We start from the raw sequence: 22,225 nt of genomic DNA on the forward strand, positions 1-22,225 counted from the left end.
TGCCTGCTCTTCAACCTCGGCTCACCCAAGTTTTGGGACGCAGCCATGGGGAATGATGAAGTTGCACCTGCCCTGAGGGATGCTGAGCAGGAAGAGGCCATTTTCTCCTCTATCTCATTCCAACTCCATGCAGGCAGCAGACATTGATTTTTTTTTTTCCTGTCTGCCGCCAAATGAGGTCAGAAGTTAAATTAGTCCTTGGAGGTAAAAAGCAGCTGCATTCATATCCCCTCTTTCTGCTGACTTCTGCTGGAGAGCTCTGACAGTTTCCTTTTCTGTTCTTCTTTACAGATTCAGTACAGGAGGGGCTGGGAAGATCTTATCCGCCTGTGGAACCCCTGGGGCGACACCGAATGGAGAGGACGCTGGAGGGACGGGTATGGTTTCTGAAAACACCTCTGTCTGTCACTGACACTCTGTCACTGAGACCCATGTTCAGAGAGCACTCTGCCCCTGGAGGGTGGCGTCTGTCTCCCCTGCTGCGGACCTCACTGCAGGTTTTTCCAGTTCACACCTCTGTGCGTCTGTCGGTCTGTCTCACATTCCCATGATGCCATTCACCAAACATCTATTAGACACTGACTATGTACTCTCTATACTAAGTACACTGTTAGTGGATACTGTGGCACATAGACAGATGACAAGACCCAGGATCTGTCCTCCAGAGGTCATAGTCTAGCACTTTGAACCCCCATATCCAGAATTAGCTTTAAAAAAGTGGCAGGGGTGGGGGGCAGAGCAGGAGCCAAGTTCCACCTGGCAGAGAGAGCTGAGAGAAGGCGTCTTATCACATAAATGGGTTTTATGGGATTCTTGTCCTGATGAAGCCACATCCTCAGGATGGAAAATACTTCATTCTGGGGGGAGGGCGCATAGGGAAACTGAGGCAAAGGTCTGGATGATCATTTTACTCAACCCAGCTGTCATGTCTGGTCCCTCACGTGGGACTGGTGTGTGGACTAGCACCGTGTTCAGAACACGAGCGAGAAGAGCTAAGCGAGGCTCAGACACCCCTGTTGGCTGTGTCCTGAGAAGCTGCTCTCAGACCCAGCGGACCAGTGTGGGCCCAGCTGAGAGGTCAGAGGTCCCCGGGAGCTGGGCTGGCATGGCCCAGCTGCCAGGACAATGAGTCCCTGATCCCTACCCACTTGCTGAGAATGAGACGGTGGTGCCAAGAGGGACAGAGGCCAGGGACAGCCAGTGGGGCCCAGGCGAGGTTGTGACAGAGACCTCTCTGATCCTCTCTCAGCCCCAACAGCTGATGTGAGCATGCACCAGCGGGCCCTCAGCAAATGGGAGCTGGAAACACAATTGGGGTAGAGGGTGGGAGAGCAAGAGAGAGGAGGAAGAGGGAGAAAACAAATAAACCTGGGTGTGATATCAGAGGCTCCTGGAGAACTGGGTGCTAAATCCCTTGCATAGAAGGGGAATGAGTTTGCAAAACCAGGGACCACTGAACAATGTTTTTACTCAGTGGCTCTTTCACCATTTTTCTTGCCTGTCTTCTTCCTTCCTTTCTGGGCTACCCTTTGCCCTTTCCAATGTAAATCTTAACAACTTCTGGCCCTTTCCAGTTCTCCTCAATCACCACCCCAAGTTGCCAAATAAACCCTGGGGGGGGGGGCAATATAATTAGCCAGTGTCCCTGATTCCAGGTTGGCTGTTGGGCTAGGGCTGGAGGGGAAGCAAATGTCAATGACACATTCCCCTGGAGTAGGCATTGGATATTAGGCATGCCCAGTCTCCCATGCTAAATATCAAATGACCAGGGAAGGCAACAAGGGACATCAGAGATTAGGAAAGAGAAGTCTCTGGGGGGCTGGCACATGTCCAGGGAAAGCTTCTTGGATGAGACTGAACTTGAGTTCAACCTCCAAAAAAAGGTATGACTCACTTTGGAAGAGATCACTGTGTAGGTGGGGACATGTGTGCCACTGTGCTGAGCCAGGAACATTTATAGTGTGTTTGAGGCCAACAAGCTGGCCTGAGGCAGAGGAACTGGGGACAGAGGTGCTGGGAGCTGGGGCTGCACCCAGTGGGGGCTGTAAGTTTGGATGGACATGCTCCAGGTTCACGAAGCCTCTGAGCAGGAGAGGGAGGTGTGCACAGCAGGGAGGGGCGGTGTTTTAGCTGAACATTTCCCACCAGAAACCAGGCTGGAAGGAAGTGATGGGGCTGCATAATCACTGTCTCCATGCAGGTGGTCGATGTCCTCCCTACTTTCTAAAGAATGGGGATAGAGAGAGAGAGCCAGGTGCCCTGATCTCAGCCATAATTGAAATTTCAGTCGCACACACTTAAAGGCAAACTTGCATGAATCGATATCTTATTGATTTACACTACATTTATTTTCCCCTACACACTGCAGAAAATGCAATTATCGCTTAATTATAAAATTGCCATTTTACAATAGCACATCTGACTGGCTCAGCCTGCAGCCAGGAACCTGAGGGTTGGTCCCTACCTTGTTCTCCCAGCACAGAGGTGACCTGGGCACTCAATGCAAGCCACTCACACAGGAATATCCCATGACACTTCGGTGTCTCCGGGACCACTGAGGATGCCTCCACTTTGAGGAGCGGGCTGGGGTGGGGGGCACCTGTTCCTTCTGCCTGTGAGGGTCCCCTCCCTCACCACAGACCCTAGGACTAGTTTCAGGAACACATTACCCCAATGAAATGGGTAATCCTAATTATTAATTAAGCAAGCAAAATATTATTGCATGTCTACTATGTGCCAAGGCATTGTGTTAAGTCTCTGTAATGATATTGTTATCACAGTGAGCGAAGCTCATTGATCTCATGGATGTTGAGAAGTTCCAGTGAGGGGACAGCCAAATGGGGTTCTTTGGAAAAGACAATAACGCTGGGAAAAATAGAAGGCAGCAGGGAAAGGGAAAGACAAAATATAAGATTTTTTTCCGTGAAAGAAGCGTAGGCATGAGCCTCCAGGACCTGACCAGGGCTGTTGAGGACAGGATGTTGCAGACATCACTCATTCATAAAGGTGGCCAAGAGTCAGCAGACTCAATGGCCAGTAATGCACACACAGTAACATGCAACACGGGGTACCAAGAGCTGAGACAGGAGTGGAACAGGGTGCCATGGGTCTCACAGGAGGGACATTGACTCTGGAGGTGGAGTGGGGACGCCAGAGGGGAACAAGCAAAGCTTCCCAGCAAGTTCCTGTTAGGAGGCAAGATGAGTAAAAGTTACAGGACTGAAGGCGGAGGAGTATGCCAGGCAGAGGGAGCATCGTGGTGAAGTCCAAGGGGTGGGGGAGGGGAGAGGACAGCGGTATTTCTAAGGAAGTGAAGACATTGATTATTGCTAGAGTGTAGCATTCAAGGGTGGGGGTGGGAAATAGGGAGCTGCTCTAGTAAACTGAAGAAGTAGGTAGAGGCCAAGGGGCTGGTTCAGGAGTTTGAACTCATCCTGAGAGTAAAAGGGAACTACTAACGTGTTTTAAGCAGGGAAATGCCATAATCAGATTTCTGGTTTAGAAAGATCATTTTGACATCAGTGTGGAGAATGAATGGGAAAGTGGGCAAGACTGAGTTCAGGGAGACCAGTTGGCAGACCAAGGAGGGGTTGAGGTTCTGAACTGGGAAAAGAGCCACAGGGACGGAAGTAAGTGGATGGCTGGGGGAGGGGCTTAGGGGCTGGAATCAATAGATCGTTACTAGGGGTGATTGTTTGGATGTGGGGGTGTGAGAGGGAATGGCTCTCGTGTTCTCATTTGGGCAGCAGGAGAAGCCAGAGGATGAGTGCAGTTTGGGATGAGTTGATTTTGAGGTCACTGGGGGAGACATGGGAGAGACAGCGGCAGGTATGCAGCCAAAGCTCAGGAAAACGGGTGGGCTGGGGACAGCCTGGAAGCCGTCAGCATGTAGGGAATGACTGACCCTGTCCCTAGGGAGAGTGACACTCCCCCCTTGTGCCCAGGGAATAGTGGAGGCCTGTGCCGAGGGCCCCTGTGGGGCCGGATGTGGTTGCGATGAGACTCCCCGGGGGCCCTCACCCTCTGTTCCATCTGCCCATGCGCAGGTCCCCGGAGTGGCAGGACACCCAAGACCCGCGGAGAAGCCAGCTGTATAAGAATAAGGAAGACGGCGAGTTTTGGTATTTGCTCTTCTTTTAAAATTATATTTTAAATCCTTAACAATTGTCTGCACCCTCAATCGTCCCCCTTTCCCTAAAGTTTTGTGAGGCTAGAGATTAGCTTTGCAGAGACCTGTGCAGAGGGAGCCTTTTTTTTCTCAGCCAGGACACAAAAGCTTTGAATGGGGAATTACTTGTGTGCTCTCTGTGTGAAAGATATATCATCTCCGAAATACTGGAGCTTCCAGGAGAGATGTTAATGGTAAAGGGAAATATTGGTGCTGAAGCTTTGAACCCAAGTTTCCTGGAAACTGGGATGCATGGTTTTCATGGCTGTATTTTCTATGCCTCTTGCCGGGACCTCGGAGCTGAATTCCAGAAGAGTAAGCTTTGCGTCCCTCTCCCAGCCCCAATTCTAGAGTTCTCGGTGGGACACGGGTGTCATCACCCAGCAGTTAGGTGGGACTAGATGTTTTGAAAATGCATTTCTGGCCATATGCTCTCATCTTAAAGGACGAGGTGAGCGTTTCTCTGAGGGTGACAGTTTAAACGCAATTTAACGTATGGGAAAAGAAAGCTGAGTCTAAGTAATTAAGAATTAGAGGAACAAATGTAAATTAGAAGGAAAAATATTTCTGGTATCTCCATTTTCATCACAACATGAGGTGGGATTTTAGGTGTTGAATTCTTTTTATTCTGATTGAAAAAAAAAAAACCCCTTCAACAATGAAATTGGCAAAGGGCCCCAGGAAAAGGCGATTTTACTCACTGTACGAAGGACTGGCAGCCGAGAGACACTGGCGGTCGCCCTGCGGGCCTTGAGCAAACACGGTTTGATTGGTTAGCCGAGGAGACGGTCGTCAGCGATAAAGCCCTTGCCGGGTGCCATGCACACCCCAGAATTTGACTGTCCTTGTCCTCCCACCCACTAGAAGAAGTGTGCTTGGCAGTGGGTGACCCAGAATGAGAATGAGGCTCTATCTTTGGGTAGGACTGTGGTGAGTCAATGAATACCATAGCTGACAGGCGAAGATGCAGTGAAGTGGTGGGAACCCCACCCTGGGGACAAAAACAGTGCTCAATCCATGATGAGTATCTGCTTTTAACAGGATGTCATGTCGAGATTTCCAAGAGAACTTCTCCTGTCTGTATGTATGTAACGAATACCCAGTTAACCTGGACCATGGAAACATGTCCCTTGAAGAATGGTCCCAAATGACGTTTAAGGGCCACGGGATTCCGGGAAGCGCCACAGGTAGTTATGATATTGGTAATGATTCTGCCAGAGGGAAAGCTGCCAGCCCTTGCCCTATCCTGGCTTCAGGTCGCAGTGGCTCTTGATTCTGGACCATCAGCCTGAAGTTGGGAGGAGAGGACTTTGTCAGCCTAAAGGGACAGCTGTAGTTCTCCAAGGGAAGTGGTTGCTAGTGGGGGCGGGCGGGGAAATCTCAGAGGGGCCTCCCCGCCTTCTCCTCTCACCTACTGTCCACCCACCTCCCAGGAGTAGAACAGGATTATTGCTCTTCAGTAATTTCCAGGAAGGTGGGAGAGCGTGGAAAGAACACTGGACAAAAGTTAAGGCTGGGTTAAACCCTGTCCTTGCCGCATACTAGCTTTGTGACTCTGGGAATAGAGCTAGTGTCTGCCCTCCGCCTCCCCACTTGTAGACAGTGGACTTGGTAATGCCTGTCTGCCCCTAGCAACCACAAGCACCGCCCAGACACCAGGGAGAACACCCCCGCCCCCTGGGTTGGTGTATCTTGCAGTAGCATGCTGAGATCCCCTGAGATAAATCTTGTGTGACCTTGGGAGCGTCACATAGCCTCACTGCACCTCCCACTCCCTATGTGTGACAGGGCTGAGTGAAAGAGCTCCCTGTGAAGATGAACCTGAACATGCTTATGTGTCCTTGATAGGGGAGGCTGTGTAAACAATGCGTGTGTGCATGAGTGCACATGAGTGTTTGCACCTAGACCTGTGCCCTTCCTCCCCTTGGCACCTGCCTGTCTTGAATGGTTTGCCCAATGACCCCGTCACCCAGGGTGCCCTCTTTTCCACCTCCAGGCTCTTCACTCTGCTGGTCCTCATCTTTAGAGTTTAAGAAACATTTTCGCCAAGTGATGAATATACTCTTCCTCCTTGTTTTTAAAAGGAAGAGACTGAGGCTCACAAAATAAAGAAGCTTGTTCCATGGCTAGTAACTGTAGAGACTGGGACCCAGGCCTTAGGCCCCAAGATCCAGCATTTCTAACCCCTCCCCCCAGAGCTCCCTGAACTGGACATAGCCCCATGTGGAGTCCCAGGGGCCAAGCTGAGCTCCAGTAACAGTTCTTCCTCTTGCAGGAGGACTCCAGAGCGACATGCAGTACATCTTCTCTGTGCCAGAGAGCATGGGAGGCAACAATGTCGTTGTGTCTTTCAGCATCATGCCACAAATTCTAAATGCAAGTGACGAGAGATTTCCACTAGGCTTCCGAGTGTTCAAGGTAAGGCAGCCTGCTTCTGGGTTTGCCCTTTCAGAGCATTCATGTCTACATTATGGGGAGAGAGCAGCCAACCAAGCTAGGAGATCTCGCTAAACCACAGCCTCAGAGATAAAACCCAAAGGGGCTATGGAATTCATCTGGTCCAACTCCGTAAATTTGCAGGAAAGCCTGAGATGGGGAGGAGGTTAGACTTGGCAATGGGACACAGCCCCTGCTCCTGCCAGCATTTCCCAGTGTGCTGCAGGCTCTGACCAATGCTTGTTGCTGAAAACGTGGTCTGGTCCAAGATCAGCTGTTGTACCGTGCAGATTCCCGGGACCACCCCAAACCTTCTGAATCTGAATCTCCACAGCCGGTCTGAAAATCCGCATTGCAATGAGCGCCCTGGGTGATGCTTGTGGAATGAAAGCTTGAGAATCATTAGATAAAGTTTGGGAGAAGTTTCAGGAAAAAGGTATAAAGCCAGGAGGTATGTCTTCCTCTCATGTTTAGACCAAAGTCCTGCTGTGGCTCAGTGGTTGGCTTGCAAGCATCTGCTTAGCCACTCACCCAAGGCCAGGCTTTCCTCGCCACCCAACCTCCCCTCCCCTTCAGAGCGCTCCCAACCAGCTGTTCAGCTCCAGGAAGCAGGGGAGTGGGGGCAGGAGGGACATTCACCCTACCTATAAGCCTGCACATGCTCCATCTGTGTGAAGTTAATCAGGGAATTTGTTTTATAAAATACCATTTAAAATACGAGTTACAAAAGGAAACCTCTGCTCCCTCCTCCTTCCCCAAATAATTAAATGCATCCTATGGATAAAGGAAATGGTTCTTAAATTGTATACCCCACAGCCTCTGCAATGACTTGGATAATGAAACTCATGCGGCCATCAAATGCTGGGATCCCCTCTCCTCGTATTACAGTTGAAGAAATGGAGGCCCAGTGGGGTAAAGTGACACGGTCAGAGTTAATGGCAGAGCTGGGTGCCAGGCACCCGATGCTCCCTGAGCCGTCCAACACACCCGTCACCTCTGTGGCTGGAGCTGTGATTACAGTACCTGTAGGAATCTCAGCTTCTGCTCAGTGAGACTAAGGCAGTGTTCACAGCCGTGGGTCTTCGCCCACACATCGACAGGCAGGGCTCCGTTCATGGCAAAACAGTCCTGCATGCTGGCTGCAGTGCACGTTAAGAAGTCCTCTGATGTAGAACCTCAGAGTTCCAAACATCTGCACATTCATTGTCTCAAAAACCCTGGTTTTTATAGATGTGGAAGCCAAAGCTGAGAGCCAGACTGACCTGCCCAAAGTGCAGCTAGGAGGTGGCAGTATCTGCTTGATACCAGAACTTCTGGCCGCAGGCCCAGGGCTCTCGGCAGGACTTGGGCACTTGCCCTCCTGGGGATGCCCACAGCTCAAAAGGAAACAACAATTCTGGCTCTAGGGGGAGAGCCCTTTGGGTTCTGCTCTCTCGGGGCACACTTCCACTTCCTAGTTGCATGAAATCAATGGACAAGTGTGGGCAGGCCATTTTGTCTTCACTCCAAAGCTCCTCCCCCAGGCTGGGACACCCCAGCTCCCTTCCAACTCACCTCTGTCTGCAGAGAAGTCGGCCTGGGCAAATCAAGAGGTCTGTCTTCATAGGAGGGGCCCAGGAGCAGCCATGGAAAAGAACTGAAACCCCTGCCAGCTATGCCAACCTATGCCTGGTGATGGGCCTTAATTACAAAGGAAGCAACACCGCTTCACTGTTCCCATCTCTGCTACTTAGTCTGTTGAGGCACAGTTTCCATGTCCATAAAATAAGGAGCCAGGCGTCTGCTCATGGGATTACTGTGACAATCTTGCACATTACATAGAAGTGCTTTGCTAACTGTGGAGTGGCTTAAAAATGGTCTGTATGCTCAGTGCTTCCTTCTGCCACATGGAAAGACTGGAGTGTAGGCATTTCCCCATTCAGGTACACACATCTATTCTCTACAAAGCCAGGGAGCCTGCAACAAATTCCCATCACATTTTACAGTGGTCTGATGGCATAAAAGAAGCTGACATCTCATTGGAGCTCTGATGTTGGAGAATTTACGTTTGGTCCAGGATCTGTCTAACCCCCAGGCCCCATGAACATCTCGCTTTCCTCCCAGGTTTTACATCATTGCTGTGACGAGTAACCGCAGCTGGCTGAGCTGACACCGGACAAGTCTCGTCCTCTCAGGCCCTTCTTCCCCTCCTCCATGTCCTTCCCACTCATGTGTTTGGCTTCTTTTTTCACAGCTCCACACGGGGAGTGTGCAGTGGTCCCCGTTCATCCCTGAGTGAGCTACAGAACAGGCTGGCCATGCATGAAGAAGGAATGCAGGGCCCTGAGCCTGGCTTCTGGGATCTGCTTGCTTTTGTGTATTCGTTTGGGTTCCTGACCCTGCCTTTCTTCTTCCCCGCAGGTCGACTCTCAGGTATGCCCCGCCACCTCCCTCCCTCGGCTTCTCATGCTTCTGTTGCTGTCTATCGGTAAAGTGTTCAACAGCCATGGCCTTGGCACGTTTCTCACTGCTCGGTGGCTGCAAATTCAGTCTTGCTAAATCCCATAATAGCTACAAGCTTAGAATCTCCAAACAGGTCAATGATGAGGGATGTATTTTAGCTGTGCTGCTCTAAAGGTTGGACCCCGTGAGCTGTTCTCTTCTTTGACATTCAAGAGGGGCTGCAACTGTGAAATCATCCCCAAGCATTTGGTTTCTAATAGACAAGGCTGATGCAACCAGTTCCTTTTTATTAAAGATGAGAGTCAGGACTAATGGGGTACCTTGCGGGGATCTTTGTCAGCCCCTAAGTCCACCGCAAACAGCATGCATGCTATACAAATACAACTTCAAGGCACTTCCTCTACCTTCTCTTACAACCAAATTGCCACTGGTCCGAAGTAGACATTCTGGCTCAGCATTGGTGAAAGGTGGCTTAAAACATGAGTAAAGATAGAGAAGGACCGATAGAGTTTGGAAAACCTAGCTCACAGGCCCTCAGACCCTTTAAATGGATGTGGGCTCTGCGGTGATGTTGCTGCCAGGGGACCCCTTTGCCTGGGGACTGAGGAGGGAGGGGAGGGAGCTGATGTAGCCACAGCCAATGGGCGGTGACTGTAGCAGGCTGGCAGGTCCAGGAAATCCCCTCCAGACCTTGCAGGGGTATCCCAACATGTAGACAGAGGCTAGACAGGGCATCTCTGAGTAGGGGATACTGAGAACGCCAGGGCACCAAGCAAGCAACAAGGAGGCCTGTCTGGCACTGCAGTGGCCCAGCCACAGAGCTGGGTTTAGGATATGACCCTGATCCCCGGCACCCCAGGCATGGAAGTGGAATTTCTGGACAGGCTTCAAGGGAAGTACTCAGGTGCAAGGAACAGGTCAGTGTTCTAGTTCCCAGAGCTGGAGAATGGGGTGGGGACTCGATCCAGGAAAAGGCACAAGCCCCATCCCTAGGACTACAGGGTTGGGTCTCTGTGTGAATAGCAACTAGCTGTGTGTTGATTTGATGCTGATTTCCCTGAGTGCTGACCGAAGAGCTCCTGTCACGCCCCCACACTCACACTTTTTGCTGCTGTTCAGCAAGTTCTGCAGGTTTCGGAGCTAGGACAGGGCAACGGGGCCGAGGGGAAGGAGGAGGACAGGAGAACAGGGGAAACCTTATCTTCTAGATTATAGGGAGCATGATACTCACACATGTACATGTGTGCATGCACACGTAAGACACACACAGCCGCAGGACAGTGCTGACTCTCTGGAGAAGAACTGGTCTCATCATTACTTTTGCCAGCAGGGCCCAACAAGCAAGTCAGGCTCCGCACCCGCTGGGGCTCTTGTGAATGTCAACAGAATCATTTTGGAGAGTCCGCCCCGAGCCCTGCTGAATTCCTGGGGCAGTGGCCTAGCCCCTGTCTTATCTTGTAGCCCAGACCTGTCCCCACCCCCTGAAAAAAAACAAAACAACAAACTCTCCCCTGCTCCCCGTTTTTCCCCAAGGCAGAGCTCACAAATAATCATTTCATGCAGCATAACCATTCTAAATGGAATCCCCATGCTCGACTGTGTTGGGGAAAATTTATTTAGTAAGGGGTTTTTATTATGTAATATGTATGTGACATCCAGTAATAGGAACTGCATTAAATTTATTGTTTTATCTCTAAGAAAATATTGAAATAAAAGGAAAATGATCAGGGCCTATTATTCTCCAATGAGAAGAAATTTCAGGGCTCTGCTGGAAAGATGAAGTGGAGGGAGTGAAGGAGCCCGGCCCTGCAGCACTGTAGCGCCCAGCGAGAGCTTCGCCAAAGGGGTAGGGCAGGAGGGCCTTTGGGGGCTCCCAAAGTAATTCAATGTGAAAACAATCTCACTAGTTTTCATGGAATTCTTCTTTATATATAAACGGAGAGAGAAACCCAGATACCAGGATGCTGTTAGATTTAAGGAGATAAAAACTGTGTGTCATATTTCTTTGCATTCGTTGTAGTGTTAGCATCTATATTAAACAGCAGCCTAAACCCTGTTGCATTTAGTGAGTTTGAGTAAGCACCATCCCCCTTTTTAGGGCTTGTTTTGGTGACTGGAGAGGGGTCTGGAAGGTGGTGGGTCTCTCCTGGTGGTGGGGATGCACACATGCCTACGAGGCCTTCCTCACCATCTGTGTGGTTCCTCTAGTTTCAGCAATTTCAGGAGAGATTGCCACCGACCTTTTTTTCCCAATTCAGAAGTGCCGGCAATGGCATAGTGACGAGAAGTAAGTACAACCTCACAAGGTGCTTCACTCTAAGCCCGGGGACCTATGTGGTGGCCGTGTTTGTGTACAGCGAAGCAATTGAGTTCTTGCTCCGAATCTTCTTGAAAATGTCAAACACTGACAGGTAAGACCTTCTGGGATTCTAAATAAAAATTCTACCTAATTTTATAAAAACACATTGTGGAGGGTCTTCAATGTCAAGTCAGTGGTCAAGACTGGGTGCCTCATCCCCTCTTGGACTCGAGGCAAACATCACTATAACCATGGCAGTCTTTAGAGTTGAGCGTGAATGAAGCTTTATCAGTCCAGCAGGCCAGAGAGCCACTGGGCCACCAGAGTTGGAAGATGAGACAAAGCTTATCTGTCATCCTGGCAATGGGGGCTTATGTACTTGCATATCTCATTGTGAAAGGAACCACTTACTAAATGGTTAAGGATCAGATGACCCAAAAGACAGGACACATGGTCATGATGCTCATCTGTCTGCTAACTGTCATGGCTGCCCACTTCACATCCTGCTGGGCTGAGGGTTCCCCCCTCAGGCCCCTGGCATAAATGTCCCCTAGGGTGCCCTCCATACACAAGCCTCTTTTGAATAGTGAGCTGGTCATTCTTGTCACACTGTCCCCTTGATTTTCTAGGAACCCAGGCAGCAATTTCAACCTTGAAGCACTGAAGGTAGGTGTGCAGGAAGGTAGTCGGTAGGTTTCATTGGCTATGTGCCATCTCCAAGAACTTCTATCTTCTTCCTTCTTGCCTCACCACTGATCAATGGAAACAGAGGCAGCATAATGGGCCAATGATGGCTCAATGGGGCAGGGCAGAGGGGAGAAGGCCAAGCCTCCAAGGCCAGGCTGCACCCAACCATCTTCTTTCCACAAGCTTCCATTTTCCCATTCCCCTAAAGGCTGTACCCAATTACTGGATGACGCCTCTGTCTCAGATCCAGCTGGGGGGTGGTTGTGCCCTCACTGTACCAGACAGATGCCCTCTTCCCCCAGAAATCTGACGTTGGCTATTTTCCCTTTGATCCAGGCAGGTCTGCCAGAAAATGGCTCCCTACAAAGCATTTTCTACAAATACGCTCAGCAGGTATGGTACTTGTGTTGGGACAGATGACAGAGGGACCAGAGAGAAGAGATCTTTCCCAGGCTTTTATCAGGAGACAGAGAAGAAAAGTGACATCTCCAGACCTGATCAGGCTACCAAACCCTGGAGAGAAGTGATACCCCACCTGGGTGACATCTGGAACGGAATGTAGAGCTTGGAAGGGGAGGGGCTCCGTATGGGAGTGTGTGGGCTTTTTAAATCTTTAAACATGCAATTGACAACACCCTTTGAAATCTTTCCTCCTCCCACTCTGCCAGCTCCCACTGACCTTGGCATCCTTCCCCCTGGGAGCTGGCCCGCGGCAGAAAGCACCAACAGTGTTCTTCCTGCCAAGCAAGCCACCTATGTCCACAGGGGATTTTCTTAATGGTTTTATAAACCATTATAAAGAACTCCTTGACTTGTCAGGATGAAAAACAGCTGCCAAGGGCTCCGCATAATGGGTGATTTACAATTAATAATCATGTTGGTGTGGAAAGTGATACAGATGATCATGGGCATGGTGCCAGCCTCGGGCCTGGCGGAGGCCAAGGGCAGGAAGGACACCAGGCATGCGGACAGCTGACGGGGCAGTGGTGACCAGGAGGCAGCCCAAAGCAGAATTATTCAGGTAGCCTGGGCTCAGAAGAGAACACAAGGATAAATGAAAAGTGTGGCTAGCTGGCATGCAGGCTACATGTTGCAAGGAACAGCTCAGTATGGACCTTCTTGAAATCAATATGAGCCCAGGATTCAAGTCCACATCTGGGCTGATTCCAAAGGCTCTTCACTTGATACAAGATGGTTGTCTCAGTCTGTGAGCTCCTGAAGGCAGGGATGACTTCATATGCATTTCCTGTCCCCGAGGCCTATCGTTGCCTTTGGCACAGAGAAGGTGCTCAATCAATTTGCATTGAATGAAGACAGATTAACTTCCCTAGAGCAGATGCCCAAGCTCAGGTCACTGTCCCAAGGTGATCAGCAAGACCTGATGAGGATACCTGAGACCAAGCTGGTGGCAAAATCCTCAACACGGTCTATGAACCTGCACGTCTGAAATAAAAATTATAATTTGTGAGATGAAAAATGGTAGATTCTCTAATTAAGATTTTTCCAAACAACAACCAGTGTCTCGTAGAGGGTAACTGGAGCTCATACAGGGCCCTTGTAGAAAGGAGGCACAGATGCAGCTTGGTGCCAAGGTGCACGGGCAGAAAGTAGAACCCAGGCTGGACTCCAGCCCCTTCTCATGCCTCGCCCAGGCACCTTGAGTGGGACCAACCTGGCCTCATTCTGCACAACCTACAAACTATACTCTGAGGCTGCCCCTCCTCCACAAGGAAAGTTGAAAGCAAAATATTTGTCTGTGCACCACTGTGTCCTTTCTCCTGATCTCTTGTATCCATTTAACCAACCTTAAATGAATACAAGGACTTGATGTATTGCTACCACTACTATGAGTCCTTCTTCAGCCATGGTAGTGGTGATGGTGCCCTTACCCAGGGGCTGCCTGTGGGCAAACAAGGGCACAGTTGGCCTCTGGGACAGGCCAGGTCCATGCATCCATCATTTATTCATTTGGCAAACATGTCCCAAATACCTAGGACATTCCAAGTACCACACTAAGCTCTGGGAATGCAGTGCCAGTCCTTGGGGATCTTGTGGAGGTCGTGGAGACAGAGAGCAATTCTTTGGGAATTTGTTGAGGCCAACTCCATTTCCATTCCTAGCCTCATCTCCTCAAACATTTTGGTGGTTACTGGTTCCAGGGGCAAGGTCAGGGGCTGTTAGGAGGTTGTCAGACATGCAAAGGAAGGAGGTAGGATCCATGCTTGTTAGTTAAAATTTCTCACCAACATGGCGAAGCAAGGTGCCACAATTCTTTTGAGGAAAACACTCCATTGATTGTGGGCACGTGACACCAACTTCCCTGATGTAACCGACCTGGGAGGCTTGGAGGGATGACCTTAGGGCCAACCCTTAGGACAGCACGTTTGTCATCTATGGGGTGCTGGTGCTCAGAAGACCCCCAAAAGGCACCTTCTTCCACCTGAGCTAGTGTCACTCTGCAAAGACACCTGCTGGGAGAACTCACTCCAACTCCTTCCCTCATGTAAAAGATTTTCCAGGGTGTTGACATCACATTTCCCCTCAGCTTTTACCAGGCACATGTAAGAAATGGCCACATGTAGAACTGCTCTTCTTTTCTGTAAAGTCATCATGGAAGACACTGCCCATAAAGCTGCTCGATGTCCCCAGTTAATGCCTCCAGAAGTTCAGGCCAGAAAATTTCTCTTCCCTTAACCTCCATTTCTTCCCATTTGTAATCCAAGGAAAACCACGACGTCTCCCTTTCTGTTTCAGTGTCTGGGAAGACTAATGCTAAGTGATGTGCTCAATTAGAGCAGCTTCTCTCAGCCTAGGTTCCCAGCATTTTCATCTTCTCTCACCACATACACACTCATTCATACGCACATGCGTACATTCAATAGTCGTATTTTCTTACTCTCTTTCTGGAAGCAAATGCTGAGATACACATACAAGGCTGAATTGGTTCGTTCAGCAATACTTCTCCTGAGGGGCTCCCAAGTGCCAAGCAGGGTGGGGAGGAAGCAAACACTGCGTTCAGTCCAATAACGAATGAAGAGGTAAATGCAAAGCACCTATACGAAGTATCAAATGTCAGGAGTCATCGGCACTGCGGACGAGCAGGGGAGGGAGTTATCACCGTGGCAGGGAGCCGTCAGGAAAGGCTTCATGACATCAGGGAGATGGGCAAGGGGGGGAACTGAGGTTAGAAACCCGAGTGCTCTCGCGGAGCCAGTTGGCTGCGCCCCTCAGCTCCCGGACACTGAACAATCTGGGCTCTCCTCCCTTGTTTGGATCAGGGACTAAACATTGATGCCACTCAGCTCCAGAGCCTTCTCAACCAGGAATTCCTGAAAGGTAAGGACCTGCTGTCCCCAACGTCACCCCCACTGCCAAGCCAGTCCACCGTCACCCTGCCTGACATTTCAGTCCCCCTGTTCTTCTCCATCTCAGGGCTTCCGGGGGACAAGTTCTCTTTGGATGAGTGCCGGAGCATTGTGGCGCTGATGGATGTATCCTTTGCAGCCATCCTCCCCTTCCCCTATCTGCTCTATGGGCTTCCCCAAGAGTCTAATTAGGGTGTTTGAGGACACTTTTCTCTCAGTATTTGCTCCTCTTGGTTCTAAGAGCTCACCACAGGGTCTGGGTTTCCGTGGATTCTAGACTAGCACCCCAACTCTCTGGAATAACCATTATGGCAATAGTTACCATCTACCAACAACTGCTGTGTGTCAAGAACAATATGGGCATATATATGTTTTTCCCTTGTAATTCTTATAACAACCCCTGTGATAAGTATCATCGTACAACGGCAGCAGGCATTCAGAGAGGTTAAATCAATTTGCCCAGATTACGCAGCTAGTCAGGACCTGTGCCCGGATTCCTGCCTCCCTGTAGCAGGGATAGAAACTATTCGACCCTTTCCCTCCCTCACCACTGGAGAAGCCTTCACTATTTAAATTTCTTACTCAATAACCCCCAACCACTGAAACTTGCAGAGAATCCTTAGTCTGTAGGACAGTTGAAACCCTCATGTGCAGGTGGGGAGATGGAGGTTGGAGCTGCCCAGTGATTTGTCCAAGCTCCATGGCCACACGTGGCAGAGCTGGGAATCGAACCCAGGTCCCCAGACTCCCATCCTGGCCTCTTTCTCTGATGAGCCATTTGGCCCCATCCCCTAACAGACAGGGGGGAACAAGCTCCATGCGTACGGAACCTCAGCTTCTGCCTGTAGCTCTTCCCTCCAAGTGGGCTGTCTCCAGGAACAGGACAGAACCCTGCTCTTTCCTTCTTCACAAGACTCGATGGGGAATGTGAACCCTGTCATTGTCAAACAAGAGGGCTTCTTGATGAAATCATAAATCAGGCCCTGTCTCTGCCTGCGGTGGTTTGGAATCGGTTGGAGACACTGCCCATCCCCACAGATGAAATGGCCACAGCAGCCCCACAGCCTGGGGCAGGGAACCCCAGGGGGTCTACACCCCCTGCAGAGCAGACAGATCTTTTCTACCCTCCTTCCTACTCACACTCCAGGTCCTGACACCTGTTCTTTTCATTAGTTCTCATGAAACCCATCGTGTGGGGTGACCAGGGCTGGCTTTAATACGTGCCATGCCTTCCATCCATTTGCTTGCATACCTGGCCCACAGTCACTCCTCAGGCTGCTTCCAGAGTTGCCACGTCTCCCTCTTGCTCCTCCCCACTGCCCCCTGCCGGGAGCCCCATCCAGCTGGAGAAGGCTGTGTTTTGGGCCCTCTTTCCTCTGGATGCAAGGGAAGTTGGCCCCCTGTCCTCAGGGCCTTCTCCTTTCAATTCTCCATCTTCCTTTGTAATATAAATTGAAGCCAGGTCCCTTTCAGATGCGGCAGGAGCCCGCTGGCACAAGGCCACATCCCCACCCGGGAGATGTTGGACCAACCGTGTCCCCAGCTGATAGATGGAGGGATAACTGGTGGGCCCTGCAGCCCTCTGCTCAGAGCCGCTAGACTTGTTAACCCTGAACTCCCAGCAGCTGAAGGTGAATGGGCAGCTCGACCAAGAGGAGTTTTCACGGCTGTGGACCCGTCTCTTCTGCTGCCAGGTACCAGCATGTTTTCTCTGGACTGGCACTGTCCCATCCCGTTGAGCAGATGTGACTGGTGCCCGGTCCTGCACCAGGTGTGCGGGGTACAGAAGAGAGGGAGCCTCACCCAGGCCTGGCTAGTGCTCCACTCAGCTCCTAGCACTTGAACTCACAACAATAAAAGAAAGTTCCTGTGTGTGTGTGGCCATCCCAGGGTGTATGACGTAATCCCTGACTTGGGGTCATTTGGTTTCTCACAGGGCTCTGCAGTAGCTGACATGTCCCCCCCATTAGATTGTGGGGTCCCCCAGGGCAGGGGTTCCCTCTTAGTCATTTTCCTTTCCCAGCACTTTCCTTAGTGTCTAGCACACAAGGGATGCTCAAAAATGCAGAACGAATGACCGAACTAATGAATTACTGAATGAATGAGTGAACACTTCATCTGGAACACTCTCTGATTGGTGGCTCTTGTCACCAAAAGCCAGACAAGGCCAGGCAAGGTGCCTCAGCCGCTGTTTCACCACAACCGTCTCCTGAAGTCAGCCTCAGCCGCGCACAGGCTGGGGGCTGTTTTGCCTTGGGGCAGCTCCCGCAGGCAGCGGTGCACCGGCCAAAATTAGGAATCCCACCCTCAGGTCCATGGTGCTTATAGGCTTAATCTGAGGCAATTCCTCCCTTGCTGGGCATCAGTGTCCTCACCTGTGAATTATGCAGGTAATCAGGGTTTTTGTGTGAGTCAGGGAGAAGTAGAAACCCGCTGGGCAGATGGAGAGCTGCCCTGTACAAAACTGAGGTGTTAGGGCTGCTATCACCTGCAATGTGCGTGGTCCCGGGTGCAGCCCTTGCCCGTCTGTCTGCTAAGCTTCCTGCACAGCACTCACTAGGGTGCAAGGCACTCGCCAGCACTTCACGCAACATCTGTTGGTGCACTCCTTGCAACAAACCCAGCAGCTAGGTAGTTAGCCCTGCGCTACTGATGGGGGAACAGGCCTGGAAAGACTGAGTAACTTGCCCAGGGTTACGCAGCCGGGAAGTAAACCCGGAGAGGTGGTTTGCAAAGTCTATGCTCACCCTATGCAAACTCTTTAGAGAGCTCCACACCTCCCTGGAAAGCTGTGCGCTGCCTTGAGAGCAGCCTTGAGTCGGTGTCAGGAGCCCTGTGAAGGGGATGAGGAAGAGGACAGAGCATGTTGGGAGAGAAACGGAAGGGAACGAGAGGAACCCCCAGCCCAGCAGCAGAGGTCAGAGCGGGCCGCTTCATCAGGCAGAGCCCATCCCTGCCTCCCCTCGGCCGCAGCAGGGCTGCCCTGCCTGCCTCGGAGCTGAGCCCGCTTGAGTTGTAGTGAAGCAGCCTCCAGGGATAGAGAAGGGATTTCCGGGACCTCCCTCTCTACCTGGGACATCCTCTTCAAGGTGGGCACTGGGACTCACAAGGGCTTCTTGCTTCTTTTCCCTACCAGAGGGTTTACCTGCACACCCGGGGGAACTCTGGCGATTTCCTGAGCTCGGATTTGTGGAGGGCCGTAAAGGACACAGGTAACGCCGAGATGATGGCGGGTGGCAGTGATGTTTGTGTGATGCGGGACATGTGTGATGCACACCCCTGGCTCGCTGTAGGCAAGGCTGGTGCCGCGGTGTGGGACAGGCAGGACAGACAGAACCGCAGCTTCCGTGCCTCTCCCCCTGACCCCCTGCACCCCTACTTCTGTGCTCCTCTAGGCTCTGGACTCAGACTCTTCCTTCCTTTGCCTAAGTTCTCAGATGCCAGTCAATGTTGCCTAGTGCCCTTCTCCCCAGCACCGCTCTAACTGTGAGAAGGTGACCCCACGTGGTTGATACCCACCAGAAAAAAAGCCCCCCTTGAAGACACCGCCACCTCAGCCCTTGGGTCACCGGGGTTAAATCCCCATGGGCAGGCTGTTGATACGCTTTCTTTACAGAGGGTTTGGGGCTAAGTGAAAACAATGGCATCTGCCTGCTTCAAGGAGGCAAGAGCTTTCAGTCCTGGGCTGATGGCAATAATACCTCACGATGCAGGAACACATCATAGCTCAGCCAGGACTCATGATGCCCACTTGAGTGTATATCCCCCTTCCTTCTCCCTGGCAGAGAGCCATGGTCCTCCAGTCTGAGCGTGCATTAGCCTGAGAGCTTGTTGAAACACAGACCGTAAGGGCTCACTGGCTACCCAACATTTCCGGTTCAGGAAGGCCGGCGTGGGGCTCAAGAGTTTGCCTTTCTGACAAATCCCCAGGTGAGGCCAGGCTCCTGGCCTGGGGATGACACTTTGAGAACCACTGAGTAGCCAGTGAAAGATGAAATCTTTAAAGGGGACCTCACTAATGACTCCAGAATGGTAAAAGGAAGGAAGAAACAGCATAGTTGGGATTCGCCTCGGAAGCCTCCGGGGGCCAGAGCATGGCAAGCTGGAGAGCGCATGCCCTGTTTAAAGGCGTCCAAGTTCACATTTTATTAACTCTGCTGGGGAAGCAGTCTCTGGCCATGTGGGGCCTCCGGGCAACTGGGCTTGACCCTGTGACATGGGCTGGCTCACAAGCTTCCGTTTGCTCACCAGAGCTCGAAGGTCAGTTCTGTGGCTGGCACCTCCCTGGAGCATATAACAAGACATGCAAAGGGGGCAAGCCATCTCTGTCCTGCCCACCTGAGGTCACCTAATGAGTTGTGTGTGGTCTCCCCTCTGAGGACCAGTCTCTTCCCTGGATGACCAATTTAGGACCGAGTCCCCCTCTTCCAGGAACCACACGTAAGACCTCCTGTAGCCATGGGGTTGGGGAGGAAAGTGGTTTTTACAAGGTCCCCAGCAGACAGAGGTCTGACAGAGGCTGCTCCCATCTCACCTGGGTGTGGTCAGATGCTGATGAAGGCTGAGGCGTTCCCCAAATGGTCAGACTCAAGTATCTTCAGTTGGCCTCTGGCCAAACTCTGGAATGGTGTCTTTGAGGCCCAGCCACCACCAAGAAAGAGGCACTTAGAGAATCATAAAAATACTACAGAGGTGGAGTAGATGGGCCCTGGAGCCAGGCTGAGTAGGAAATGCTGGTGGGAGGTCGCTGGGCCCTCAGAACTGGTTTCTCAGGCCTTGCAAGGCAGGGACCTCCCCACTTCCGGCCTCCTCCCAGCTCACTGCCTCACCTGTGGCCCAGACTTCCTTGCAGGGATCTCCATCAACAATGAGCTGCTGGATCTCATGGCCCTCAGGTACGGTGACAGCACCGGCAGGGTCAGCTTCCCCAGCCTGGTCTGCTTTCTGATACGACTGGAAGCCATGGCAAGTAAGTGTCATGAGGACATTGTGGAGACCTTCACAGTGACCAAGAACACAGGAGAGGACCAGGGATACACTTCTGCCCCAGCTTGGGCAAGGGGTAGCCTGGAGTCCTACATGACAAGCTGTTGCCCCAAGAGACAAAGCCAATGTTAGCCTATGTAGTTGGTGTCATTGGCTTGCGTCCCTGGCCTCCCTTCTGTACCTTTTTTCCTCCAGATTCCTCTCTCCAGGGTCTCTCATCTCCTCCTCCCCCTTCTTATTCAATGCTTCTTCCAGGGTCAAGGTTAAATCACGGGGTCCCTCTTCAGGCTGAGTTTACCGTTTAAACTGACTCTTTAGTCATAAATGATTTGGATCTCTACTGACGAATTGCGCATGGAGCAAATAGCTGGGGGCAGGAGGAGGTCTCTCCCCAGGCTTTGTAAACTCAACTGTGCAGGCCATAGGTTTGAGACTTTTGAGCGGCATGCCCTTTGTTGTAAATGAAATCTTATGAGAACCCCCAGCCATGAAACAGCTCAAAGTGGAGCTGCCGTGGTTGAGGTAGCAGTGGGATCTGGCCTCTGCTCTAATCCTTGCACCGTGCCTGCCTCATGGCCTCTCTGAGCTCAACAATTCATGTTATGACTGTGAGAATGGAGCCCTGGGAGGGTAAACGAGAAGGCTGAGGCGTAAACCTTACTCCAAAGAGTTTTCAGTTGGACAAGGGAGGTTCCCCAAACACTGCCCCCGAAATGTCCTAAGACAAGCCCATACCTCCCCACGGCCAAGTGCAAGGAGACCAAGAGGGGAAGGGGGCATGTGGACCAGAGCGGCCAGAGCGCTATTCAGAAGACATGAGCCTGGAGTGGTCCCATGGGTGCAAGGCCGAGCGTACCCTGTATAGAGGGAGGCCCTTGTGCAGAACCACCACACATGCTTTTATATTTGTCTGTGCTGATTCCTCTCCTCCTCTTTACCTTAGAGGCTTTCCAGAACCTCTCCAAGGATGGAAAAGGACTCTACCTGACAAAACTGGAGGTGAGCTGCCTTGCCCTCCCAGAGACACGGTACAGCCCCAGGCCTCCTCTGCTCCTCTGGTTCCAGGGGCATTTTTCTCCCTGAGGATATCGAACAGCCTGTCAAAGGCCAGCCAAACTGCCAGCCCCCCTGCCTCCAATTACTGCCTTTATATATTGCTGGCTGCCAAGGCTGCTTTAGGATCTTGGCAGACAGATTTTATTTTTTTTCCGATAGCTTAATAAAGCAGAGGATTATGTGGGAGTCATAAATCCAAGAGGGAACTGAAGAACACTTGCTGAGCTCACTGTACATTAAACTTACTCCCATTGAGTTTTAGAAGGGCCTCCTGGCCCAGCCAGCTGGTCGACCTCTGCTCTCCCTCCCATTGCCTGGCTGTTCAGGGCGTGGCAGAAGATACACTGTGACAGGGGGCTGGGACCTCCTGCTTGGGCTGGAATTAGCCAGAAAGGGTTGATGAGACTAAACTGAGATCCTTCAGGGGAGGAGGGTACCATTTGCCCTGATCTGTGTTAAGCTAATACGTTTACAGGCTGGTTGTAATGGTAATGCTTATTTCGTAGTGGATGAACCTGGTCATGTACAACTGAAGAAGTGAGTGAAGCAGACCCCAGAATCCCGGTAAGACATGGCAGCTTTGGTATCATTTCTTCCTAGGGGCACAACACCCCTCAACTGTGCACAAAATTCTCTCCCTGGGAGCAGCCTCCCACGAGGTTACAGACCCCTTCTGTGTGTGAACCAAGGCTCAGCAGCGTAGGAGGGGCCTGAGTTTTAAGCCAATGCTGCAGATTTTATCCAGGCCGTGGGGAGCAGTGAGCATTCCTGACAGAGAGTAGCCTG

General features: G+C 51.3%; 1 protein-coding gene across 1 annotated transcript in view; it reads left to right on the plus strand.

The window, feature by feature from the left end:
- The window catches only part of CAPN13 (calpain 13), a 46,985-nt gene extending 24,984 nt beyond the window's left edge, over positions 1–22,001 (plus strand). The window contains exons 7-21 of the mRNA XM_054566095.1: positions 292–377; positions 4,047–4,121; positions 5,210–5,370; positions 6,444–6,586; positions 9,005–9,016; positions 11,255–11,457; positions 11,975–12,011; positions 12,369–12,425; positions 15,311–15,368; positions 15,465–15,523; positions 17,023–17,091; positions 18,534–18,609; positions 20,238–20,366; positions 21,327–21,382; positions 21,946–22,001. Coding sequence (XP_054422070.1) covers positions 292–377; positions 4,047–4,121; positions 5,210–5,370; positions 6,444–6,586; positions 9,005–9,016; positions 11,255–11,457; positions 11,975–12,011; positions 12,369–12,425; positions 15,311–15,368; positions 15,465–15,523; positions 17,023–17,091; positions 18,534–18,609; positions 20,238–20,366; positions 21,327–21,382; positions 21,946–21,972 — 1,248 coding nt within the window. The 3' untranslated portion in view covers positions 21,973–22,001. The remainder of the gene's footprint in view (positions 1–291; positions 378–4,046; positions 4,122–5,209; positions 5,371–6,443; positions 6,587–9,004; positions 9,017–11,254; positions 11,458–11,974; positions 12,012–12,368; positions 12,426–15,310; positions 15,369–15,464; positions 15,524–17,022; positions 17,092–18,533; positions 18,610–20,237; positions 20,367–21,326; positions 21,383–21,945) is intronic.
- Positions 22,002–22,225: the final 224 nt, after the last annotated feature.

The sequence above is a fragment of the Pteronotus mesoamericanus genome, unplaced genomic scaffold, assembly GCF_021234165.1.
Source record: "Pteronotus mesoamericanus isolate MK-2021 breed Mesoamerican mustached bat unplaced genomic scaffold, CSHL_Meso_final contig_101, whole genome shotgun sequence".
Taxonomy (NCBI): domain Eukaryota; kingdom Metazoa; phylum Chordata; class Mammalia; order Chiroptera; family Mormoopidae; genus Pteronotus; species Pteronotus mesoamericanus.